Below are 27,609 nucleotides of genomic sequence, written 5' to 3' on the forward strand. Positions count from 1 at the left end.
TATACCGTGCGCTTCTCACAGCGATACATTAACGATACTAATATTATTATTATTATACCGCGACGCTTCTCACAGCGATACATTAACTATACTAATATTATATTATTATTATTATACCGCGGCGCTTCTCACAGCGATACATTAACTATACTAATATTATATTATTATTATACCACTGCGCTTCTCACGGCGATACATTAACGATACTAGTTTTATATTATAATTATTTTATTGCGCCGCTTCTCACAGAGATACATTAACGATACTAATATTATATTATTATTATTATTATACCGCCGCGCTTCTCACAGCGATACATTAACTATACTAATATTATTATTATTATACCGCGACGCTTCTCACAGCAACACATTAACTATACTAATATAATGTTATATTATTCTAATATATTGGCGCTCCTCACAGCAATACATTAATGATCCTAGTATTATATTATTATTATTATACCGCTGCGCTTCTCACAGCGATACATTAACTATACTAATATTATATTATTATTATTATACCGCTGCGCTTCTCACAGCGATACATTAACGATACTAATATTATATTATTATTATTATACTGCGGCGCTTCTCACAGAGATACATTAACTATACTAATATTATATTATTATTATTATACCGCAGCGCTTCTCACGGCGATACATTAACGATACTAATATTACGCTATTATTATACCACTGCGCTTCGCACGGCGCTACATTAACTATATTAATAATATTCTTATTCATGTACCGCAACGCTTCTCACAGCGATACTTAAACAATACTATTATTATATTATTATACCGCTGCGCTTCTCACAGCGATATATTAACGGTACTAATATTATTATTATTTTATTATTAACAATGTATCAGAATCGCGACATGGAATGTGTGCGTTGCTCTGGCCGATGCTGCCATCTTGTGGCCATTCCTAGTAGTGCAAACACTTCTGGCATGCGCTGTGCTGCAGTCAGGATGGGAAATGCTAACGCAGGGTTAGTGTAGATCTCTCTCTCCTTTTCCTGTCCGACTCTGCGCATGCTCTCGGCTTTGTACATATTAACAGAGTAGCAGCTCACTTTGAGTGATGGTCTTATGCCAGAAGTGAGATAATACCGTCTATCTGTTAGCGTGTGACACGTGCCATCCTAACCCCGGGAAAGCAGACACTTTCTCATCTTCTCACCATTTGCGTTTCCATGAAATAAACTGAAAGAAATGTTTTATTTCATGACAAACATCGGGTTTTCTGCAGTTATCCCAGAACAGTCTCACCTGCGTGATATCGATGCCGATCCCTCTAAAGGAAAACCCCTCGAGCTGCTCCCTGCGCTTCTACCGTAATATCACAGACACAACTTTGACTTTATTTCTTTATTCAGACAATACCCGTAACCCATGCTTTGGTTTAAATATCATTCGTAGGAACGGTTCTTCGTGCTCACGGCTGTTTATAAAGGTCCCTCTGGTAAGGAGTGTCTAGGAATGTTTTCAACGACTAGATTGTGAGCTTGCGAGCCGAGCCCTCCCTGCCTAATGTGTCAGTTCATCTTGGCCTGTCTGTTCTAATCTTGTCGTAGGTATTGTATGACGCGCCGCGCACGTTGCTGCCGCTATATAAATAAAAGCGATGGGCAGGATTTCCCCCTCTAGACTGTTTTCTCGTCAGTCTTTGCTGAGCCAGATCCCCACTTTCTGTATGATCACCCACTCCGTTTGGGAGGCCGAGGCCAGTATCCTGAGGCAGCCGATCGCTTCTCCTGAGACGTCGTCCATGGAAACGGAAAGCTCTCCATGATGAAAATCCCCGATTTTTGTAAAGAATTTGCAGCTTTTCTTGTCTTGCGTTTGCTGTCGCCCCAGTTCCAGGTGACCCACTTTCAGAATGTCGCCGGGGTGATCCGGAGAGCCGGTGATTACATGGATTTTTTTAATGTTTACCGGTTCATGAAAAATCATAGTGAAAGAGTCATTAGATTTTATGTTCTGACCCCAAAAGAATCCCCGACCAGAATTACAAACATTTCCCGCGTCGTTTAGTAGATAAGCCTGCATGCTCGTCAAGCAGGTGGCGGGCGGCTCGTCGCCATACTTTTTAACACTTTCCACAAAGTCCACGTCTTTTAAGTTATTCCAGTCGGCCTGGAAGGAGGAGAATCTTCCCACGTGCTGGAAAAGAGAGGGTTTGACGCGGATGATGTGACTTTGCGCTTTGGATCTGAGGAAATGATCTAACAGCCAATCGCAGGGCATCTCGTCATAGAACAAGAGCAGGAACCGCGCCAGTTTGGGGAGATCCGCGCTGTGGTAGAGCTTCCCGATGTAGCCCAGATTTGAAAATGTGACGGTGGTCCACGGAGTGCTCTGAGAGGCCACGAAGGCTTTAATAGAGCTCAGGAAGTTACTGGCACACGTGACATCATCCTCCAGCATGATGTAATACTCAGACAGGTTGGCGCAGTAGTTTACTAGGAAAGCGTAGTCTATGTTCTGCTTTGACCTGAATTTGACTCTTTCTGGGGAGTCATTATAGTTCCGCTTGAGACCCTCTAACGTTGGATAAGCCTCGCGGGGGCTGCTGATCACTACGATACGCCCGGCATCGATCGCCGATTGGAATTGGTCGGCGAGCCTCTCCGCCGTCTCGAGATTCAAAACGTGATCGGCGTTGGCCAAGAAGATGACGATCAGCAGCTGCTGCAGCTCTTCCGGGCTCGAGCGGCCGAGGAGCGATCGGATCGTGTTCTCCAGGTAGTCTCCTTTCTTCCTCCTGACTGAAGAAATCCCGACGGTCAGGAACCCTGAAAGACCCCAAAACAACACAGAATCAAAGGAATGGAAATAGTCGTTTTTGGGAAGTAGCGTAATCTGATTATTCCGGCGATGTCCTGGATATAACCGGATCTGTATGATGAATGCTTCCGGAACCTGTGTGTTATCCCGATTATTACTAATAATAATAATAATAATAATAATAATAAAAAAGTCATGCAACGTAAATAACATTTATAACATCTTTTATTGTACACCCCCACCAACCCCAACCGACCCCCCGGGCCGGTTAATACACAAGCACCTCGAATCGCTGTACCTCCCCCACACACACCGTACACCCCCCACCAACCCCAACCCCCCCCGGGCCGTACACAAGCACCACGAATCGCCGTACCTACCCCACACACCGTACACCCCCCACCAACCCCAACCCCCCCCCGGGCCGTACACAAGCACCACGAATCGCCGTACCTACCCCACACACCGTACACCCCCCACCAACCCCAACCCCCCCATCCGGATTATTACTACTAATAATAATAATAATAATAATAAAAGAGTCATTTTCAATTGCAACGTAAATAACATTTATAACATCTTTTATTGTATACCCCCCCAACCCCAACCGACCCCCCCGGGTAATACTCGTTTACCGAGCAGCGTTTGAGAGGAAATACTAACGCCTGTCAGCGGGGGGAGAGCCCAGCAGGCGGATATACGGGACCCCCAGAGCCCCCAACGCCTCGGATTCCACGTCAAAGAGCCGAGCGCTTCGCTGGAGAATCTGTAACACCTGAAACCAGGAAACACGCGGCAAATATCACAAACCAACGGGACTGACACTCATTATCTATACATTACACAGGGCCCGGCTCGCTGATTTATCTATACATTACACAGGGCATCTCACAGATTTATCTATACATTACACAGGGCCCGGCTCGCTGATTTATCTATACATTACACAGGGCATCTCACAGATTTATCTATACATTACACAGGGCCCGGCTCGCTGATTGATCTATACATTACACAGGGGGCCGGTCACTGATTTATCTATACATTACACAGGGGCCCGGCTCGCTGATTTATATATATACATTATACAGGGGCCGGTCACTGATTTATATATATATACATTATACAGGGGCCGGTCACTGATTTATCTATACATTATACAGGGGGCATCTCACAGATTTATCTATACATTATACAGGGGGCCGGTCACTGATTTATCTATACATTATACAGGGGGCATCTCACAGATTTATCTATACATTATACAGGGGCCGGTCACTGATTTATATATATACATTATACAGGGGCCGGTCACTGATTTATCTGTACATTACACAGGGGCCGGTCACTGATTTATCTATACATTACACAGGGGCCGGTCACTGATTTATCTATACATTATACAGGTGGCCAGTCACTGATTTATCTATACATTACACAGGGGCCGGTCACTGATTTATCTATACATTATACAGGGGCCGGTCACTGATTTATCTATACATTATATAGGTGGCCAGTCACTGATTTATCTATACATTATATAGGTGGCCAGTCACTGATTTATCTATACATTATACAGGGGCCGGTCACTGATTTATCTATACATTATACAGGGGGCATCTCACAGATTTATCTATACATTATACAGGGGGCCGGTCACTGATTTATCTATACATTATACAGGGGGCATCTCACAGATTTATCTATACATTATACAGGGGCCGGTCACTGATTTATCTGTACATTACACAGGGGCCGGTCACTGATTTATCTATACATTATACAGGGGGCATCTCACAGATTTATCTATACATTATACAGGGGCCGGTCACTGATTTATCTGTACATTACACAGGGGCCGGTCACTGATTTATCTATACATTATACAGGGGCCGGTCACTGATTTATCTATACATTATACAGGGGCCGGTCACTGATTTATCTATACATTATACAGGGGCCGGTCACTGATTTATCTATACATTATACAGGGGGCCGGTCACTGATTTATCTATACATTATACAGGGGCCGGTCACTGATTTATCTATACATTATACAGGGGCCGGTCACTGATTTATCTATACATTATACAGGGGGCATCTCACAGATTTATCTATACATTATACAGGGGCCGGTCAGTGATTTATATATATACATTATACAGGGGCCGGTCACTGATTTATCTGTACATTACACAGGGGCCGGTCACTGATTTATCTATACATTATACAGGGGCCGGTCACTGATTTATCTATACATTACACAGGGGACGGTCACTGATTAACTATACATTATACAGGTGGCCAGTCAGTGATTTATCTATACATTACACAGGGGCCGGTCACTGATTTATATATATACATTATACAGGGGGCCGGTCACTGATTTATCTATACATTATACAGGGGGCCGGTCACTGATTTATCTATACATTACACAGGGGCCGGTCACTGATTTATCTATACATTATACAGGGGCCGGTCACTGATTTATCTATACATTATACAGGGGGCCGGTCACTGATTTATCTATACATTATACAGGGGGCCAGTCACTGATTTATCTATACATTATACAGGGGGCCGGTCACTGATTTATCTATACGTTATACAGGGGGCCGGTCACTGATTTATCTATACATTATACAGGGGGCCGGTCACTGATTTATCTATACATTACACAGGGGCCAGTCACTGATTTATCTATACATTACACAGGGGCCGGTCACTGATTTATCTATACATTACACAGGGGCCGGTCACTGATTTATCTATACATTATACAGGGGCCGGTCACTGATTTATCTATACATTATACAGGGGCCAGTCACTGATTTATCTATACATTACACAGGGGCCGGTCACTGATTAACTATACATTATACAGGTGGCCAGTCACTGATTTATCTATACATTATACAGGGGGCCGGCTCGCTGATTTATCTATACATTATACAGGGGCCGGTCACTGATTTATCTATACATTATACAGGGGGCCGGTCACTGATTTATCTATACATTATACAGGGGGCCAGTCACTGATTTATCTATACATTATACAGGGGGCCGGTCACTGATTTATCTATACATTATACAGGGGGCCGGTCACTGATTTACCTATACATTATACAGGGGGCCGTTCACTGATTTATCTATACATTATACAGGGGCCGGTCACTGATTTATCTATACATTATACAGGGGGCCGGTCACTGATTTACCTATACATTATACAGGGGGCCGGTCACTGATTTATCTATACATTATACAGGGGCGGTCACTGATTTATCTATACATTATACAGGGGCCGGTCACTGATTAACTATACATTATACAGGGGCCGGTCACTGATTTATCTATACATTATACAGGGGGCCGGTCACTGATTTATCTATACATTACACAGGGGCCGGTCACTGATTTATATATATATACATTATACAGGGGCCGGTCACTGATTTATCTATACATTATACAGGGGCCGGCTCGCTGATTTATCTATACATTATACAGGGGGCCGGTCACTGATTTATCTATACATTACACAGGGGCCGGTCACTGATTTATATATATATACATTATACAGGGGCCGGTCACTGATTTATCTATACATTATACAGGGGCCGGCTCGCTGATTTATCTATACATTATACAGGGGGCCGGTCACTGATTTATCTATACATTACACAGGGGCCGGTCACTGATTTATATATATATACATTATACAGGGGCCGGTCACTGATTTATCTATACATTATACAGGGGCCGGCTCGCTGATTTATCTATACATTATACAGGGGCCGGTCACTGATTTATCTATACATTATACAGGGGGCCGGTCACTGATTTATCTATACATTATACAGGGGGCCGGTCACTGATTTATCTATACATTATACAGGGGCGGTCACTGATTTATCTATACATTATACAGGGGGCCGGTCACTGATTTATTTATACATTATACAGGGGCCGGTCACTGATTTATCTATACATTATACAGGGGGCCGGTCACTGATTTATTTATACATTATACAGGGGCCGGTCACTGATTTATCTATACATTATACAGGGGGCCGTTCACTGATTTATCTATACATTATACAGGGGGCCGGTCACTGATTTATCTATACATTATACAGGGGCCGGTCACTGATTTATCTATACATTATACAGGGGGCCAGTCACTGATTTATCTATACATTATACAGGGGGCCAGTCACTGATTTATCTATACATTATACAGGGGGCCGGTCACTGATTTATCTATACATTATACAGGGGGCCGGTCGCTGATTTATTTATACATTATACAGTGGAAGAACAGATCTTGCATGCGCCGTCTCGTTTTCTTTATAATTACCGGCAGATCCAGACTCCGGTTTCTGTCGCAGCCGCATTTCTTTGGGTTTTGATTGAAATTGATGATCAGCCAGAAAATGAAGAAACCTCCAAATAGTAATTTCCATAAACCGGGCCTTCTCATCGTTGGCCGTTAATCTTCAGCAGTGAATTTAAGTTCGGGGTCTCCTGCAGCCGTGAAGTTGCCTCTGGTGGCAATAAAATCCCATCACCAAGAGCCACGCATTCCGTGTTATAACCCTTCACGGCCCCAAAAACCCAAACTTTCTACTTTGAATTCCTAATTATGTAAAAACTTGAAAATACATTTCTCACTGGATTTGACCTGGAAAACCTGCGCATGACGCGTAATCACAGACGAGGCTAGAAATCCGGCCAAATCCGTTTCCACCCAAAAGCGTCTTATTGATGTTAAAAAGTTAGGGAACGTTGGGGCCGGACTGAGTATATCGGAGTATTCGGGATCTGGTGCTACGGCTTTAGGTTTGGGGCCGTTTTCTGGGACACCGCGTTTTATTGTGAGATCCCAGCCCCCGCTCGGCCCCCACAAAACCGAAATACAGCGTAACTTACGGTGTCCACCGGCCTGGGAGGAGAGGGTCGGAGCGCGGAGGATCCACGGTGATCCAGGTGAGCTCACCTGCTGTAGGAGGAGGGGGGGGAATGTCACCTGTCTGCCCGTCTCCCCACCTCGCGGATACGGCAAGGCCCTGGTCCAGAGTCCAGAGTTCAGGAGATCCCGGGAAGACGTTGGAGTCACTCCTCCTTACACCTCTCATGTCACAGGGAACACGCGTGTATCGAGACGTGTTACACGGGACAGAGCTCTAGTACGTCACTCGGGTTTCGCTTTTCTTATAAAGAAGGCAGGGGCTTCGTCAGGAGGATCCTTTCCTTCATGCGCCGAACACCTTTTTTTCTCGCTCGCCCACATAAAGCGTATTTTAGAGATGAAACATGGAATTTACACGGAAGTTACATGCATGGAATTTACCCGCAGGTCGGTCCCCAGCGGCTCCCGTCTACTGGGCCTACCGGTTCATCAACATACAGGCACACCGCTTCAAACCTGAGCCGCTGCATGTTCCACCCATGGAACTATTTCGCAATCTCCACATCCCGCACTTTCTGCGTCAGTCAGTCAGTAAGACCAGGTACTTGCCTGCACGCCCCGTCAGTCAGTCAGTAAGACCAGGTACTTGCCTGCACGCCCCGTCAGTCAGTCAGTAAGACCGGGTACTTGCCTGCACTCCCCGTCAGTCAGTCAGTAAGACCAGGTACTTGCCTGCACGCCCCGTCAGTCAGTCAGTCAGTAAGACCAGGTACTTGCCTGCACGCCCCGTCAGTCAGTCAGTAAGACCAGGTACTTGCCTGCACGCCCCGTCAGTCAGTCAGACCAGGTACTTGCCTGCACGCCCCGTCAGTCAGTCAGACCAGGTACTTGCCTGCACGCCCCGTCAGTCAGTCAGTAAGACCGGGTACTTGCCTGCACTCCCCGTCAGTCAGTCAGTAAGACCGGGTACTTGCCTGCACGCACCGTCAGTCAGTCAGTAAGACCGGGTACTTGCCTGCACGCACCGTCAGTCAGTCAGTAAGACCAGGTACTTGCCTGCACGCACCGTCAGTCAGTCAGTAAGACCGGGTACTTGCCTGCACGCCCCGTCAGTCAGTCAGTAAGACCAGGTACTTGCCTGCACGCCCCGTCAGTCAGTCAGTAAGACCAGGTACTTGCCTGCACTCCCCGTCAGTCAGTCAGTAAGACCAGGTACTTGCCTGCACGCCCCGTCAGTCAGTCAGTAAGACCGGGTACTTGCCTGCACGCCCCGTCAGTCAGTCAGTAAGACCGGGTACTTGCCTGCACGCCCCGTCAGTCAGTCAGTAAGACCAGGTACTTGCCTGCACACCCCGTCAGTCAGTCAGTAAGACCGGGTACTTGCCTGCACGCCCCGTCAGTCAGTCAGTAAGACCGGGTACTTGCCTGCACGCCCCGTCAGTCAGTCAGTAAGACCGGGTACTTGCCTGCACGCCCCGTCAGTCAGTCAGTAAACATCCATCCAAGTGCTTTGGCGAGAATCCTTCCACAAGCTCTCCCAAGCCGTAGGTCTCCCGCTCAGTGGAACGCCGGTGATGGACGTCGCAGAGCCGGGATTATCGGTCCAGAATCACAGACTCCTCCATCGCGCCTGCGCCACGATTGCAAGGAGATGGAAGGGGAAGCCGCCTACCTCGGCCGAAGCGCAGTCCGCTGTCTGGGACCTCGGTGTCATGGAACAACTTGCGGCCAAATTGAAAAAAGAGATGTCCAAATTTGAAGCCATTTGGGGGCCATGGCTGGCTGTACACACAGACGTTACCGTCCGATCGGCCCTGCGCCATCTCTAATTAGCCACATCTCCCTCTTCCTGATCCCTTCCTCTTTTCTTTTCCCACTTCCGGATCTTTCTCCCTTCTCTCTCCGACTTACTTTTCTCACATAACACAAAACGAAACCTCTGTGAGGCTCGATACTCGTTATTACATGACCGGGCTGCTTTGTCCACGTTATACGCTGCTTGTGCATGCGCAACATTGTATCGTTTTGCCGTGTGCACCGCTGTGTGCTTGTGTGATGCACATTTGTAACTTGATTACGTCTCTATATATGCTCCGGCCCCGCTTCACAGAGGCTAATAAAAAATGATTAAAAGTAAATAAAAAAATATAGATAAGATTTCATTTAATAACTGCCCCCCCCCCCGCGCTGGGCGGTCGCGGACGGATTTCCAATGAAAAAACCCCAGCGGACACGCGGACAATTTCAAGGTTTTTATTTTCAGTAAAGAATACAAAGTTGTTTTTTTTTTGTTTTTCTCTAAAAAGCTACAAAAAAAATCTACCACTATCCAGAAGGCATAAAAATCTGTCAAAGACATCGAAACACCTGCAAGAACCGACAAAAATAGCATTTGAGAGAGGGATGAAATAATTGCACTTTAACTGGCATAGATATGAACGACACGTACCGCGGAAAGCTTGAATACACCTTTTTCTTTTTATTTAGTTTTTCTTAAACAAAGCACCGTTTAGAAAAAGTCTCTGCACACAAACCCTAGAATCTTCCTACAGAATTATTACGCACTTTAAAGCCAAACACTTGAAACATAGGTTTTTGTTTTTTTCCTTTAACAAACAGGTACCAGTACCTACACAAAGACATACAAAAAGTTACAAAAATAACCCAAATATCGGACTGCTAAAGGCCGTGACGGAATCACCTCTACAGAAATCTCAAAAACATTAAAAAAAACCTCCGTTTCCGATTTAAAAAGGGGACAAAGCAGCTTTTTCCATCAACAGAACCAGCAGCAGTGCAATATCCAATAAACCACGGACCGCACATGAACACGCATACGTCACGGAACCGGTTTATTACACGACACGGAGAAACACTTTATAAGGCGAGAGGGAAACACGTTTACACGCAACATACCGAGGACTCGGAATTAAAGGCTATTCGGGTTTATTAAACGTAGAAAATTCTTTTCGCTTTATTTCAGGCACATTTTGAATTTTTTTTTTTATTTTTTTGGCCAAAATCGAGGCCGCCTAGAAAACAAAACTCGGAGACGTATAAAGAGCGTTCGCAGGAAGAGGAGCGCTGGCCGCGGGGGCCGGATCTCCTCCGGCTGAGAAAGGGGTGAAGGAGAGAGGACCCTCGGAGCCACCGCCGCCGCCGTTATTTCTCCCAGGGTCCTCGGCTAATCATACAGAACGCGATCCTACGTTACCGAGACAAAAAAAGCGAGCGCCGCGCCAACGGACGTAAAAAAAGGCAAAAAGAGTATAAAACCCGCAGAATCAGTCAGGTTAGCGGACAGAAAGCGCGGGGCCTTCAGTGGGGCCGAGAAACGACGTTTGTGATGCCGGTAAAACGAGTCGTCTTTTAGTCTAAAAACTGGCAGAAAGTGTTCTGAGCGCCGGCGTCTACCCGCGCATGATACCGCGGCCCTCCGCCCGCTCCACCGCTACTCCCATCATGCTGAGCCAGCACTAGAGCCCAGCGTGTGTGACCGGTGATACTCTGATTAAGGCAGGTCACAGATGTCTAACTGAGCAGAGCTGGATTTTTACCCCAGTGACCCCCAGCTTCCGAGGACAAACTCCCCCCGAAACCCAAAGTAATCCCCAACGCAATAAAAAGCACGTAAAACGCGCAGGTTAAGTAGACGCGGCGCGCAGGTACACGCCGCAAGCAATCCCGCTCTAACTGATTGCTGGCACGGAACGGGAATCCCAGGCACGGCCCCGGCACATATAGTGCATGTGCTGCGGGGGGGCCTGTGTACCGCATGTACTGCGGGGGGGCACGTATCGCATGTACTGCGGGGGGGGGGCGTAGCGCAGAGACCTAGAGGTTTCATCCAGACGAAGGCATCGCGGTGATGGCTGAAATGTTTTTGGTCTCCAGATTTCTATAGTAATGGCAGCCGGAATTTGTAGAAGGAAAGGCACGTCAGACGGGGGCGCCGTATCTTTTGGTCAGTTTTTCAGAGCAGCTACGGGTGTTGGGCACAAGCCGCGCATGCACGTCACGCTCAGCGATTGGGCTTTCTGAATACAGGCACTATCATAATGAACAGCTCGCTATCAGCTTTACAATCCAAACAATGGGTTAAAATGGGGGGTGGCAGAGGGTATGTATAATCTATAGCCGGACACTTAACCCACTACGCGCCGTAATCATTACCGTTCAACAAGCGACAATGGGGGGGGGCAGCATCCTCTGCGGGAGCCAATGGGGTTTTATAAGACGGGCTGAGAGTAGTGGAGGAAATCCACGGTGAAAAGAATCTGCTACGTGTTTGAATTCTCTGTTTATTTGTGCGTCCGCAGGGGCCGGCACGCGCTTTGCAAGGGAATAACGGGATTTATGGTTTGGATGTGGGACAGACGGCAGGTGCTGTATAAACCCCCACAGGCTGCGGAGGGTCTCTGATTACAGGCTGCCTCCTGTGCGGTCTGGGCCAGGTATGGCTTCCAAACCGTGACACTAAGGTATGAATTTACCCCGACGGGGCAGAAAGGCCTGACGCAGCCGCGCATGCGGAGGGACGTTACTCAGCGGCCCTCGCGGGATTCCGTACACGGAGCGACCGCTCTAAGGCACTGCATTCTGAAATGCTTTGGCAGTTCTCAAAAACAGTGAATTACGGGAGATCTTTTGGGAATCCAGAGGATTCCACGGATTACAGAACACGTTTATTAACCAATCAAACGCTGCGACTCTCGTAGGGTTAATAGCGGACAGACAGGGTTTAAGGCTCTTTAGACACGAGTTTATAAATACTTAAAGGAAATGAATGACCTCCTTCAGAGAAAAACACGACATAATGTGCCGGGATTTACCCCTCGAGTGCTGCAGGGGCAAACACCCTACCCCACTCTAGCACTCAAAGGGTCAATAGTGTTACCAATATAGGAAAGCTTTTTTTTTTCAAAATGCAAATTAACCACTTAAAACAGTGCACTATAAACAAATAATAAAAAAACTTTTTAAACTTGAAATACAAGTGCTTTAAAACAATAAAAAAACAGCCTAATGTTTGGCTACGACGGCCGGCAGCTTAAAATCCTCAGCCGGGGGCAGGCTGGAGTGAAATTAGCATCTGCCAAAGGGCTAGTGACACGCAGAGTGAGCGGGGGTCCCAGGGCTGGTGACACACAGCGTGAGCGGGGGTCCCAGGGCTGGTGACACGCAGCGTGACTGGGGCCCCAGGTCTAGTGACAGGCAGCAGGGGTCCCAGGGCTGGTGACACACAGCGTGAGCGGGGACCCCAGGGCTAGTGACAGGCAGCAGGGGTCCCAGGGCTGGTGACACGCAGCGTGACTGGGGCCCCAGGGCTGGTGACACGCAGCGTGACTGGGGCCCCAGGGCTGGTGACACGCAGCGTGACTGGGGCCCCAGGGCTGGTGACACGCAGCAGGGGTCCCAGGGCTAGTGACACGCAGCGTGAGCGGGCCCTACAGCACCCCCCAGACAGGCACAGCTGGCAGGACCAGGGGTCCGGGGTTTGGAGAAGTTAACGGGGGGTTATCGGAGGGCCGGTTACTGCCCGGTACAGCGTTGGGTCTTAATGAAAACATTAATTTCATAAATTAAGATAAACCACCCAAAAGGAATATCGTGGGGGGGGGCTGCGTTTGGACAGACCTTCATTTATCCAATTAACAGCAGATGGAAATAACTTCACTCCAGCAACATCCCCCAAACCTGAGGTTTACGCATTAAAACCCAAACACTGAAAAGCACAAAATATTAGTAAATTAATAAAAATATATAAAAAAAAAAATTAGATTTATTGCAAAATAAACTTTGTTTCACCGACAAACTGTGATTACAGTACACCTTCTATCCGATATGTGAAGTCCACGGGGCTGGTTCAGACAGTCGTACCGGTTTTGATAAAGCGTTCTGGACTGAGATATTAGTTAAATAAGAAAAATATAAAATTCCCGCCTCCTCAGGCACATCCGAGAATATATTTAACATTTGGTTTTAAAGAGAAAGAAACCCACTTTTTTCCTTAAAATAATTTAGAGAATTACATTCGTCTGACGCCTCTCCCTCGGGTAGTGCGACGCTTTCCAATCGCGTGTAACATTCATGCAGCGCGGAGTCGCTTTGCCTGCCTCGTCCAAACAGCTCTGTGCACAGAGGGGGGCAAGAGACTCCTCGTGGGCGGGTCTTAATACTAAACAAACCCACCCATGCAGAAGCCAGCTGTAGTGTCTCCCACCTCACCCGCCCGATAATGTAAAAAGCGTGGTTTCCGGGAGGGGGCTATTGCACGGGCTGTCCGTCTGGTCTGAATGTTGCGCAATTCTGCACCAAAACCGCTAAATGGCTCGCTATTCAATTCAAAATGCGGCATTAAGTCTCACTACCCATTAACCATGTCAGTGCTGGGTGATTTAGCTCTGTGTTTGCGCTGCAAAGCACAGCTCGCTGCCCCAGGGGAGTTCTCCTGTTTTTTTTTTATATATATACATTTTTTTTCTATTTTTTTTTAGAAATAAAACCTTTCCTGTAATGTTTCACAGCTACAATTAATTTATAAACATATTAAAAATGACTTCACTGAAATAAGCAGAGAAATGCTGGCTGGCGGGGCCCAGGAGCTGCCACCTTAGTGTTGAGGTTTAAAGTCTGTTCCTTTGTGAAGTTTTTAGTGTGTCGACGTGGAACGCGTGCGAGTCGCGCAGGTTCGTTCATTCCTTGACGAGCCGATAGATGTGATGCTGTGCTCCGTGCTCGCTGTTGGACACCTCGAATACGCACGCCATGCAGAGCAGCGTCTCCTGCGTGTCCCGATTCGTTACCACCTAAAACGGGGAATGGATCAAATCACACATCGCAGACATTACGGCACCATCCGCTGGGAGACCCTTCCATGAATCCACCACCCCTTTCAGTATTTTCGCCAACTTTTTCTAGCCCAGTTGCCCCCAACCCCCCATGCGCTCTGAGTGGCAGTTAATAATCGCCCAGGGTGAGCTGGCTGAGCGTGGTGGGAGTTTCCCGGGACGGCCGTACCAGTAATATGGTGAAGTTCTCCAGCACGCTGTTCATCATGTACTTCTCGGGCAGGTGTTTGAGTTTGTGGATGAAGTTGATCATGTATTCACACATGGGGGAGCGGTTTATCCGGTACACAAACCTCCCGTTCTCGAACCGCGCGTATTCTGTCTGCGGAGGAAGCGAAGCGCGTTACAAACTCCCCCCGAAACCCCCGGGCGTGCGCAGCGCGCTCTGCAAAGGGTCGCTGAGAAGGGTGTTTAAAGCTTGGCCCCCATCCGGCCCCACCGGGTGCGTTATCCATACTCCTGTGCCGCAAGGCATGCTGGGATGGCTCTGGGGGAGGGGAGCAATGCATCCCGGGACTGTGTTGCGGGGGCTGAGATTAGTGGGAGTTGCACCTGACTTACCTCTACTTTCTCGACGACCTGTTTCCCGAACGAGCAGACTTTGGTGGAGCAGGTGATGGTCATGTTCTCCGAGCTCTCGTACTGACTGGTGACGCCGTAGAACGCGCCCGCGTCGTCCTGGATATTGCAATTTAAATCCGCCTGAAAGAGAAGGAGAGAAACGCTGATCGCGGCCGCCATCGAGTCATTTAGCCGAGGCTTTGCTGTGAGTTTTAGGCCAGGACCCCCTGCAGACCCCCGAGGAGCGCGGAGACCCAGCGTGGAGATCCTGGAGCCGCAGCCAGCTCTGCGCAGCCTTTCCTCCAACGCGTCGTTACATTATTTCAGTGAACGCGCTGACCGCGGACACTCGGAAACAAACGGACCCCCAAAAAATGGTCTTTTACAACACATGCGATGCGTGTAACGTGTGCGCTCCTGCGCGAGCTGCACATAGAACACCGAGGTTCCAGAGCCGGGCCGCGTGTCATTCGGCATTTTAACCCGCAATGGGTTAAAACCGAAACCCACGGCCTTTTGTAGTAAGAGAGCTTTCTGAACGCAGACTGTTCCTTCCGCTCTCGGAGGAGGGGGCTTCGCGCCGGACCCCTCGCCTGCGGCCCAATTACACCGTGTGATTACTGCGTGATTGCAGCAAAACGCGCCACCGACTGCCAGTCGCTTTATACAAGAAGAGGCGACGGAGGAGAAGCTGAACGCCGTCTAAAACGTGTCAGATTCTTCCATGCTTAAGAAAGATCGATTGCCGGGCAGCCCGCGGAGCGGAGAAAACACATTCGGGGGCCGGAGGGAGCCGGCGACGAGAGAAGAATTGGGTGATAATGACTGTTCTGACACAGAAAGAAATAGGACGCCGAGCGCGGCCGCCGGAAACTTCAATGTTGTCGTCTCGTAAATGGCAGAAAAAACACTAAAAATAACAAAGTCCCTGCGTGGAAGGAGATCGCGCCGGCAACCTTCTGCGTGAAACTGACGGCCGACGGCAGCTGGGAGTCTGCTCACCGAATCCTCCATTACCGGCCCATTTATCTCGCTAATCGGGGCAAACATCTGCCTCCTGCAATCACACAGGCGGGGTATATTCTTCCACCATCCGGGGTTATTAATCCACCGGACCGGAAAATCCAAACGGCCGGCAGATCGGTCGGGGGGGGGGGCCTCTGTCGAATTCGGGCAGAATGCAGAGTACCGGTAAGATAGATCTGCCTCTGCATCGTCCCGAGTATCTCTACCGAGTGAAAGGACGCATGGAGGTGTCCATGCGCGACAACGCGGCAGCTTCCAAGACATTTCCCGACAGTTTTATCTTCACGACCACTAGGGGGCAGCAGATAACCGGGCAGCTCATTCCTGGCTATGGTGGAGTTCGGTGAGCCTGCGTTCTAGAGCAGATATAATATTACAGACGGCCTGTGATACACCGCCGCAGCCTATGCTGGTGCTTTAGAAGAAGAAAAATTACCCCAACAGCTATGTGCGGGGGGCTGAGCTCTGTCACCGGGGGGCTTGCACACGGCTGTCACACAGGAATAATAATAATAATAATGTTACTCACCCAAAACTTTACTAAGAAGAAGGCGTTCTGGGGGCCCTTCCCGAAGAGCTCCTTCAACCCCCCCTTCTTTTCGGGGAATTTATCGTAAATCTGGCGAATGTCTACGGATTCCAGCAGCGGGTCGCTGTACGAGTGGTTGGCCTGACCGATGTGGACAAACAGGTGCTTGTTATACTGCAAGAGAGCAAACGGGGAAGAGGTGAAGAAAGTCACCGGCGGGTTACCGGCAGTCACCGGCGGGTTACCGGCAGTCACCGGCGGGTTACCGGCAGTCACCGCCAGTCACCGGCTCTGCCCCGTGCACTGTATACACCCCGCACCCGCTACTAAAAGACCCTACACAGGGTCGCGAATCCCTTTTGCTGCTCCCGGAACGGACCTCGAGCTGCTGGGAGCGCTGGGGGGGGGGATGCGCTGGAACTTTCTGCCCCGCGGGGGCCTGAGGACAGGCCGTGAAGCCTTTGGGGGTTAAAGTTTGATGCCGTGCCAGGGACACACTGATACGGGACGTGAGATGAGGGAACACATGTGTGCCTCTGACAGACAAGGCGAGTAAAGAGTGTCGGATATCGCGGCCGCGCAGGCACTAATCCCACCTTTCTTGAAATAGCCGTGCAGGATTTTAAAATAGTTCTTTTTAAAGGCAGACAAGGCCACGGAGGGGGCAGGAGGGGGCAGGAGGGGGTCAGCAGCCACGGTCCCAGGGATTAACATGGGATCACTTTACACCGGGGGCCAAACTTTAAGGATCCTAGCAACAGGGCAGCACGGGGTTAAACACCAGGCACTTGGGGGGCAGTATAATGTGTCAGGGGTCGGGTAGGTGGGAAGGCTGGGGGGCATTATTCCTGCAACTAGGGGCAAAAAGTGAGCAGGAAATGAATCGAGTGACCTTCACACCAAACTATCGCGCCGCCCCTTTAAATCCGGCCGATCGGTAACTTTCATTTCTCCCGGCAGAGAACGGCCTCGAGTCGGCAGCCGCAGTCCCGCTCCGATCCGCCGCCCAGAAATACCCATTTATTACAATGTAACATTTAACATGAAGCAGATCCACAGAATGCCACCTCTGCCGGGTCGCTGTACTGACAGGTCGCCGGGCAGCTGGCGGGACGGTCTGCCAAGAGACAGGTGCTTCAGCCCAGAAGTGACACTGCCTGATGGGGAGGGGGCAACAGACCGGGGTAAGAGCTGCGCCCCTCGTGTTTGTGACCCCCCCCTTCATGAGGAGTACGGTGGTCTTAAGGGTGGTGAGTAATGGGGGGGGCAACTGCGACCGATTACGGCATATAATGCGATTGCCGTCCGTTGTGCGCTTCATACCCTCCCGGGGTATTTGATAACAGGGGATGTGTTAAGAAGGGGCAGTAGCTGGGGGTAGGTGAAGCCTCCGAGGGGCACTTACCGCGTCCGGATCCCGCTGCTGCTCTAGGAACGCAGAGAACTCTACCAGCCGCAGTTTGGTGGTCCCGATGGAGCGGCCCTGCCAGGCGGGAACGGAGGAGGCCGGAGCGGCCGACGGCTCGAAACCTTGGAGGCACAAAACACGGTCAGCGTTTAGTATTCGGTGCTGGGATTATGAATGGGTTAAATACGGGGGGGGGGGTAATATTTATTCGGAGATCCCAAAATTCACTAAATAAGGAGGTTTCTTCCCCGATACGTTAACATCAAAGCGAAGCGTTAAGGGGGATACAGATGACATGGAGCGGCCCCTGAGACCGTTGTACAGCGCTACGGAATATGATGGTGCTATATAAAATAAATAGGTGTCTGCGGGGGGCGCACCGCGCATGTTACCTGTAATGGGCGCCGTCACCGCTGACTGTATGGGGTAACCTTGCTGCACAAACGGCTTTACGCTGAAAGAATAAAACGTCACAACGTCACGGCCCACACGGACACACTCCCGCCAACAAGCCCATTTACTACACGTGGCCCCTTAATACAGGTCACATGGCCCTGGAATGATGATAGAGGTCACGTGACTTACTCCTGTGAAGATCCCGGCTGCACCGGCTGAATCATTCCCGACCAGTACTGCGGGGCAAACACACGGGACAGGGTTAATTCATCGCCCGCATACACCAGACAGGGCCCACGAGGGCCACGCCGGACAATAACTATAATAATAACAATCGTCCGAAAAACCCCAGACGGGGCCGTTTACTAAAACTAACCGGCGACGACTTATTTATTCTCCCTATACTATACATTATACAGGGGCCGGTCACTGATTTATCTATACATTATACAGGGGCCGGTCACTGATTTATCTATACATTATACAGGGGGCCGGTCACTGATTTATCTATACATTATACAGGGGCCGGTCACTGATTTATCTATACGTTATACAGGGGGCCGGTCACTGATTTATCTATACGTTATACAGGGGGCCGGTCACTGATTTATCTATACATTATACAGGGGCCGGTCACTGATTTATCTATACATTATACAGGGGGCCGGTCACTGATGTATCTATACATTATACAGGGGCCGGTCACTGATGTATCTATACATTATACAGGGGCCGGTCACTGATTTATCTATACGTTATACAGGGGGCCGGCTCGCTGATTTATCTATACATTATACAGGGGGCCGGCTCGCTGATTTATCTATACATTATACAGGGGCCGGTCACTGATTTATCTATACATTATACAGGGGGCCGGCTCGCTGATTTATCTATACATTATACAGGGGGCCGGCTCGCTGATTTATCTATACATTATACAGGGGCCGGTCACTGATTTATCTATACATTATACAGGGGGCCGGTCACTGATTTATCTATACATTATACAGGGGGCTGGGCACTGATTTATCTATACATTATACAGGGGGCCGGTTCGCTGATTTATCTATACATTATACAGGGGGCCGGGCACTGATTTATCTATACATTATACAGGGGGCCGGGCACTGATTTATCTATACATTATACAGGGGCCGGTCACTGATTTATCTATACATTATACAGGGGGCCGGTCACTGATTTATCTATACATTATACAGGGGGCCGGTCACTGATTTATCTATACATTATACAGGGGACCGGCTCGCTTATTTATCTATACATTATACAGGGGGCCGGTCACTGATTTATCTATACATTATACAGGGGGCCGGTCACTGATTTATCTATACATTATACAGGGGCCGGTCACTGATTTATCTATACATTATACAGGGGCCGGTCACTGATTTATCTATACATTATACAGGGGGCCGGTCACTGATTTATCTATACATTATACAGGAGGCCGGTCACTGATTATACTATACATTACACAGGGGCTGAAAGCTCTGTGTCCTGGGCCGGACAGGGGCCATTCTCGTGGCCTCGCATACTCACCCCTGGGGCAGCGGGAAAGGCCGGCCGTGGGATCCCCGGGAGGCCCAGTTTGCTGTGCATGGCCGTGGCGGACACGATCTGGGCCGACGACATCGCTGCCATGTGCTGCAGAGCCTTGTCCTTGGCCGTTTGATCCTTTAATATAAGTTTGCATGCGGTTATCGGACTGGACATGCGCATCTACAAGCGTGAGGATTAATCATGAGGCCGACATGCAGCTGAGCGTGGAGCGCGCCGGTCCCCATGCCGATAGCCAGTAGTCCCCGGTAAGGCGAGGCCGTATGTTTTGGCTTCACTGAGTAAGTTGGCGGTGGCCCAAACGCTCGCCCATGAGCGGTGCAGGGGGTTAGCCGGCGGCTCGCTCGGGGCAGAACAGAGCGCATGTAGCGGCACAGACCGGTGGGAAAGGCTAAAGCCGTGCGGAGCGGGGAAGTCGGCAGACATGCTGGCGGGACTCGCATGCTTCACGCCGGTCACAGACTACGGGGCGGCAGCGAGTTACTCGCCAAAGCGGGGGGCTGGGGGGCGCGTGATCCACTTACCATGTTTGTCACCTGAATACAATACAAACGGTGAGTTAAAGGGGTGGTGAAAATAAACCAATGAAAGCCAAATTCACAGCAAGGAACGAGCCGAGGTTTATAAAGCGCAGGTTGGCAAAGTCCGACCCGACGTATAAACCCTTTACTAGCCGGAGCCGAGCCGTTCGGCAGATCGAGACCTTTTAGTAAAGGAGCCGGAATTAAACTACTGGGTTTTGGATAAAAATCCGCAGCCATAACATCCTACCCCCCCCCCGCGAGTTACCCCTCCGGCAGCGCGGGCCGAAGGATCCACCACTAAATGGTTAAACGAGTCAGTTCTAACCAGGCCCGGACTGGGACAAAAAATAGGCCCGGGCATTTAAGCCTGAGCAGCCCATATTTATTTATTTATTGTTAAAGCCCACCCTTCATGTGCCACCTTTGCATTTAATCATTCACACAAATCATTAACACATTCATTAATGCAGTCTCACAAATCATTCAAGCAATTCATCCTCACATGAATTCATTAATTGTCATACGCATTCACACAATTCATCCACACATTTATTCATTCATTCTCATACGCATTCACACTACCCCCTCTCTTCATCTTATCTGCCCCTTTTCACTATGTAACCCCCTTCCCCACTTCTCAATATGTAGCGCCTTTATCTATCCCCTCCCCCTTTATCACTATCTAACCCCCCTCTGCCCCTTCTCACTGCACCCACCTCCCTCACCCTACTTACCTTGTTGCCGAAGCAAGCAGCAACTGCGACGGCGCCTGTGGCAGGGCAGGATTGATTTAGGGGCTAATGGAGCTGCAGCTCCAGGCCCCCACCTTAAAATAGGCCCACTCAGGACCGGACTGACTGGTACTATATGGCCGCATTAACACAGAGCCCCTTAAGCCCGCCGCAACTACCCCCTCCTAACTATCTACCCTCTCCCTCTTTGAAGTTCACTTACCTTTCAGGAGTCCTGTGGTGGGGGTGCAAGGCCTCTGCCTCCCAGCTCTGCCACTGTATGGAACAGTATAGAGTGATGGGAGTTATGATGTACTTTTAGAGCATAATTAGATCATGAAAAAAGACATTGGAAATGGTACAGCATAACACCCATCACTCTCACACACTTACCAATCCACACATATATACCAATCCACACATATATACCAATCCACACGTATACCAATCCACACCTATACCAATCCACACACATATACCAATCCACACACATATACCAATCCACACACATATACTAATCCACACACATATACACCAATCCAAACACATATACACCAATCCACACATATATACCAATCCACACGTATACCAATCCACACGTATACCAATCCACACCTATACCAATCCACACATATATACCAATCCACACACATATACCAATCCACACACATATACCAATCCACACACATATACCAATCCACACATATATACTAATCCACACACATATACACCAATCCACACACATATACACCAATCCACACACATATACACCAATCCACACACATACACCAATCCACACATATATACCAATCCACACACATACCAATCCACACATATACACCAATCCTCACACATACCAATCCACACACATACACTAATCCACACGTATATCAATCCTCACATATACACCAATCCTCACATATATACCAATCCACACATATATACCAATCCACACATATATACCAATCCACACATATATACCAATCCACACATATACACCAATCCACACACATACACTAATCCACACACATATACCAATCCACACACATATACCAATCCACACACATACACTAATCCACACGTATACCAATCCACACACATATACCAATCCACACACATATACCAATCCACACACATATACCAATCCACACACATATACCAATCCACACACATATACCAATCCACACACATATACCAATCCACACACATACCAATCCACACATATATACCAAGCCACACATATATACCAAGCCACACATATATACCAAGCCACACATATATACCAAGCCACACATATACACCAAGCCACACATATACACCAAGCCACACATATACACCAATCCACACACACATATACACCAATCCACTCTCACTTAATGCTTTCCTACCTTTCCTTTCTTCTTTCAGCTTCTTTTCCTCTTCTTCAGTTCTTCTGTCTTCTTCCGGGTCAGAGGGCACGGACAGCGGTGGGCGCGGCTTCAGTGCTGTGCGCCGGGATTTGACAACAAACCCCGGCGCACAGCAGCTGTTGCCGCGTGGATCACAAGGGAGCGGTATCGGAGGTCTTTAACAGACCTCCGGCTCCCTTGAGTGATTTTGAGCCGGGTTGAACCCGGCTTAAAATCACTCAAGGGAACCGGAGGTCTGTCAAAGACCTCCGATACCGCTCCCTTGCGAGCCTGCTCCTCCAGCGGCGGACATTACTGTCCGTCTCTGGAGGGGTGCCGGGTGCCGCAAGTTGGCGGCACCCAGTGCGGGCCGCCGCCCCCCCCCCTGGAGGGTGGTCGCACACCCCAAAGGTCGGCCCTGCCCTAAGGGGCCGGGAAGCCCCCACCAGGGCCGGCCTTAGGGGTCTGCGGCCGTACAGGGTTTAAATTAAAACATCGGGGTTTTTTTTTTTCAACTTAGAAAAACTTTATTTAACATGGAGGATGTTAAATAAAGTTAAAAAAAAACCCCGATGTTTTAATTTAAACTCTGTGCGGCCGCAGACCCGTAAGGCCGGCCTTGGTGGGGACTTCCCGGCCCCTTAGAGTGGCGGACCCGGTCGCAGTTGCGGCGGGCTTAAGGGGCAGGTGCCCCTTATGCCCTGCGTTAATGCGGCCGTAGGTAGGGTAGGGGCCTGGAGCTACAGCTCCATCAGCCCCTAAGTCAGTGCGGCCCTGCCGTGGCCCGGCCCACCGGGCAAATGCCCGGTGTGCCCGATGGCCAGTCCGGGCCTGGTTCTAACCAGGTCTGGCCCGGTTCAGCCGGTACCGCGTGGATTTAAATGCAGTTCCAGTTCTGCGGCTCGCGGATGGATCCCGCCGTGCCCCCCCCAGCCCCCCCCGCAGCTTTACATACTTTGCCAACTGCAATTTATAACCTCTGCCAAATAAAACAGAATGCGCGGAGGGTTATACATACATGTTACATGTTACACGTTACACATACATGTTACAATACGCAATTCTACAACACGACTAGAAATTGACCGCGGCATCCGGCAGACATTACGACGGGATCTGGAAACCTTTCTTAATACCCTGCGACGCTTCCGTGCAAAACGATCGTTAGCCTACGGGGCGAGGGCACAAAGCGCCTCCCTGTAACATACGCTGGACACACCGGAGCAATTACCAATTTACAGAGAAAACACACATTTCTGCCACACAAAAGGCAGCCACTTGAGATGTTCGGCTCGGCTCTTTCCGCCAGGCGATGGCCGCAGCGAGGGGAGGAATGTTCGCTGAGAGCCGGCCCGACTCGCGGCCTAATGAGCGGTAATTAATCCGGCTTATTGTGTTCCAAAAGCTTAAGACTCCATTCACATCAAAGGGGGTTTTTCAAAGCTTTTCCCATTACTGGGGCGGGGGAGGGGAGCCGATACCGGGTCGCACACGAAGGTTCCAAACATTGCACATGGCTACATAATAACACATTGAACAGTTCCGGGGAGAGGGAGGGGGGCCGCGCTGGACACGCTGTGTTACTGAGAGGGTTAAACCCTATGTATACAGAGACATCAGCCACGGAGTCGGGGGGGGGTCTTGGCGTGCAGCATGTGTGAGGTGCCCATGCAAGCTGGTTACACGCGTGTTACTGCAGGACACGGCCGCCGCCAATGGCATTCCAGGCTTAAGGGGTTAATCACTGAGAGCCAGTCTCAGGAAAAGCCAGCCGCCGCATTGCCATGCCAGCCCCCCAACCCTCGCACGGCCTACAGGGGGCCACGCATGCCTCTGGCAGCAAAGGAGTTAAGAGCGTTGATACAGTACAAAGTGTTATTACACCATTAAGCAGACGGGGCCTTCAGAAACACCGGGGAATCGGCCGAATCATGCAGGTGTGTATCTAACGCCGCCACGCTTAGCTAATCGGCCCCTCTACATGCGGGCATCGGCGGTGCGGTTCGTACACAGCGGGGGCTGCGACGCCTTTCCGATAACTAAACTATATATATTTATATCCGATTTCCCAAAGAATTTAATGCCACTAAATCCATAACCTGGAGCGGGCGTGTAAAGGGTTAACCATGAAGTATCGGGTGTGAAACGAGGGCCGACCGGACAGGCCGGTTCTGGATAGAATGTGGGTTTCCGCGGCGATTGCTTGCAGAGGAAGAGAAGCAGGTATTAAGAAAGGCAGCCGTCGCATGCAAAGGAAAGTGGGTTACAGGGACGAGAGCGGCGAGCATTCCCCGTTACCATGGCGAAGCGCAAGCCAAACGCGCAGCGACCACAAGCCCCAAAGCAGAGAAGCGCATACCTTCAGCTTCGAATGAAAATCGCGAGATTTTCTTCTGGCAAGAACCTGAATGTGGCTAGACACCTGCAGGGTGGGGGAGGGAAGGAGACAAAGGAGAAAAAAAACGCCTGTAACCATGGAAACGGAAAGCCCGATAAACCGGGCGAGCTCAAACGTACCTTAATGGCGGCTTGGATTTCTCGAACTTTCTTTCTTGCTAAGACCTGTATGTGACTAGACACCTACGGGTTCAGATTTACACAATAAACACACGGCACAAGAGGCATCGCACACCTTACACTATCCCCGGGGGCCGGCACGGGGGCCACGGAGGAATATTACAAACTGGGGGGGACGCGGCCCCCGCGGCGCTTCACAGAGAACCCAATCGGCCCTTTATTCCCAACAAATAAAACCCCCGTCTGTGATTTCTACGGAGTCGGCGGAGCAACGGATTTCACTAAACTTACGGGGGAATCGCTATATATCATATATCTATACACGCAAACACGCACACCGTACACGCACACCAACACACCGTACACACGCACACCAACACACCGTACATACACACACCAACACCACACCGTACATACACACACCACACCGCACACACACACACACCAACACCACACCGTACATACACACACCAACACCACACCACACCGTACATACACACACCAGCACAACACCGTACACACGCACACCGTACATACACACAACCTACATACACACACACACGCACACCGTACATACACACACACCGTACATCCACACACCGCACACACACACACCAACACCACACCGTACATACACACACCAACACCGTACATACACACACCAACACCACACCGTTCATACACATATACACACTGTACTTACACACACCAACACCACACCGTACATACACACACACACACACACCGTACATACATACACCGTACATACACACACACCACACCGTACATACATACACCGTACATACACACACACCAACACCACACCGTACATACACACACCAACACATCGTACATACACACACCAACACCACACCGTACACACACACACACCATACATACACACACACACCAACACCACACCGTACATACATACACCACATCGTACATACACACACCAACACCACACCGTACACACACACACACCATACATACACACACACACACCAACACCACACCGTACATACATACACACACCAACACCACACCGTACACACACCAACACCACACCGTACATACACACACCAACACCACACCATACATACATACCCCATACATACACACACCAACACCACACCGTACATACACACACCAACACCACACCGTACCGTACATACACACACCAACACCGTACATACACACACCAACACCGTACCGTACATACACACACCAACACCACACCGTACCGTACATACACACACCAACACCACACACCGTACATACACACTATATATACACATACACACCGTACATATATACACACACACCGTACATACACACACCAACACCACACTGTACATACATACACACCACACATACATAAACACACCGTATACACACCAACACCACACCGTATATACATACACACACCAACACCACACTATGCATACATACACACCACACCTACATAAACACACCGTATACACACCAACACCACACTGTACATACATACACACCACACATACATAAACACACACCAACACCACACCGTATATACATACACACCAACACCACACTGTACATACATACACACCACACATACACACACCCCGTACACACACCACTTTTATAGATTTACCTAAACATCCGTATGAAATAAACAATAAATATAAACAAACGGCATGCGCGGTAAACAATCCCGTTACAGAACTCGCCGTATGAACCACAAGCGCCGCCGTAAGTCGGGTTTAACTTAAAATTACAGCAAAGCGAGCGTTTAACCCTCTCCCTGCCGCGTGATTAAGGATCGGATGTGGGGATTATTTTCGTTCTGAGCGTTACGGGGTAAAGATTGAAAAGTGGAATCACCATAGCAACCAGTAGAATCAAATGTTCTTACATTAGACTATTGGCTGCTGTGTCAGTGACATCATGCTTTTTTTGCTATAACCGCCTCCTATAACCAAGCCCTGATAATAGGGAGTTTTATGAATGCTGGTTTGGGTGTCGGGGGCTCCGGACCCCTCCTGTATACTCTGTGCTGTGTATGAGGGCGAAGTGATGGATCTCGCGAGGCTCCCCTTTTAGTTGAAAAGCTTAAAGCCGGCGCTCCGGATCTGGGGGCCGAGACGATTCGCCTCTCGCTTTCTTTGCGTTGCCGGCAGGAGAGTGCATGCGCAGACCGAGCCAGACCACAAGAATACTACATATACGTACTTCAAACCCATTCAGTCCATTAAGAAGACATTTTGGGTGTGATGTAAGAAACTAAAGTTTTAAAAGTTTTTAGATGGTCTTATAACCATAGCAACGGATAGACTGGTCCAATCAGCAGGAAGATTCCATTGGTTGCTATAGTGATAAGACTTTGCTCCAGAATCACTTC

General features: G+C 49.2%; 2 protein-coding genes and 1 long non-coding RNA gene across 9 annotated transcripts in view; all 3 read right to left on the bottom strand.

The window, feature by feature from the left end:
* Positions 1-1,368: 1,368 nt before the first annotated feature.
* LOC128467474 (alpha-1,6-mannosyl-glycoprotein 4-beta-N-acetylglucosaminyltransferase-like) lies at positions 1,369-7,804 on the bottom strand. Of its 2 annotated transcripts, XM_053449130.1 has the most exons (4): positions 7,738-7,804; positions 7,166-7,352; positions 3,466-3,577; positions 1,369-2,810 (listed from the first exon to the last, which is right to left on the bottom strand). In XM_053449130.1, exons 2-4 carry the CDS (start codon positions 7,286-7,288, stop codon positions 1,675-1,677), a joined length of 1,371 nt encoding a protein of 456 aa, XP_053305105.1. In that variant the 5' UTR covers positions 7,289-7,352; positions 7,738-7,804; the 3' UTR covers positions 1,369-1,674. The 2 variants fall into 2 exon arrangements, with proteins under 2 accessions (XP_053305105.1, XP_053305106.1); XM_053449131.1 differs by lacking the exon at positions 7,738-7,804 and having other exon boundaries at positions 7,166-7,395.
* A 5,694-nt stretch (positions 7,805-13,498) lies between these two features.
* TEAD1 (TEA domain transcription factor 1) overlaps positions 13,499-27,609 on the bottom strand; it is a 46,682-nt gene continuing 32,571 nt past the window's right edge. For 2 of the 6 annotated variants that reach the window (XM_053448970.1, XM_053448971.1), the window contains 11 exons: positions 25,227-25,289; positions 25,069-25,131; positions 20,591-20,602; positions 20,049-20,183; positions 18,678-18,724; positions 18,485-18,546; positions 18,090-18,214; positions 16,685-16,858; positions 15,130-15,270; positions 14,738-14,890; positions 13,499-14,526 (listed from right to left, as the gene is read on the bottom strand). In XM_053448970.1, coding sequence (XP_053304945.1) covers positions 14,413-14,526; positions 14,738-14,890; positions 15,130-15,270; positions 16,685-16,858; positions 18,090-18,214; positions 18,485-18,546; positions 18,678-18,724; positions 20,049-20,183; positions 20,591-20,602; positions 25,069-25,131; positions 25,227-25,289 — 1,089 coding nt within the window. In that variant the 3' untranslated portion in view covers positions 13,499-14,412. The remainder of the gene's footprint in view (positions 14,527-14,737; positions 14,891-15,129; positions 15,271-16,684; positions 16,859-18,089; positions 18,215-18,484; positions 18,547-18,677; positions 18,725-20,048; positions 20,184-20,590; positions 20,603-25,068; positions 25,132-25,226; positions 25,290-27,609) is intronic. The other 4 variants (XM_053448974.1, XM_053448973.1, XM_053448976.1 and 1 more) reach the window with 4 other exon arrangements.
* Positions 22,711-22,880, bottom strand: LOC128467354 (uncharacterized). The gene is made up of 2 exons (XR_008345710.1): positions 22,842-22,880; positions 22,711-22,797 (listed from the first exon to the last, which is right to left on the bottom strand). It is a non-coding gene; the product is annotated as an uncharacterized LOC128467354 (long non-coding RNA).

Source organism: Spea bombifrons, chromosome 10 (genome assembly GCF_027358695.1).
Source record: "Spea bombifrons isolate aSpeBom1 chromosome 10, aSpeBom1.2.pri, whole genome shotgun sequence".
Classification (NCBI taxonomy): Eukaryota; Metazoa; Chordata; class Amphibia; order Anura; family Pelobatidae; genus Spea; species Spea bombifrons.

Bases quoted from the DNA above. Each gene is read 5' to 3' on its own strand.
- LOC128467474 (XM_053449130.1), bottom strand. From the start codon at position 7,288: ATGAGAAGGCCCGGTTTATGGAAATTACTATTTGGAGGTTTCTTCATT. The intron at 3,578-7,165 runs GTAATTATAAAG...TCCTGGTTTCAG, and splicing joins ACCGGAGTCTGGATCTGCCG to GTGTTACAGATTCTCCAGCG. The intron at 2,811-3,465 runs GTTAGTATTTCC...GGGGTCTTTCAG, and splicing joins CTCTCCCCCCGCTGACAGGC to GGTTCCTGACCGTCGGGATT.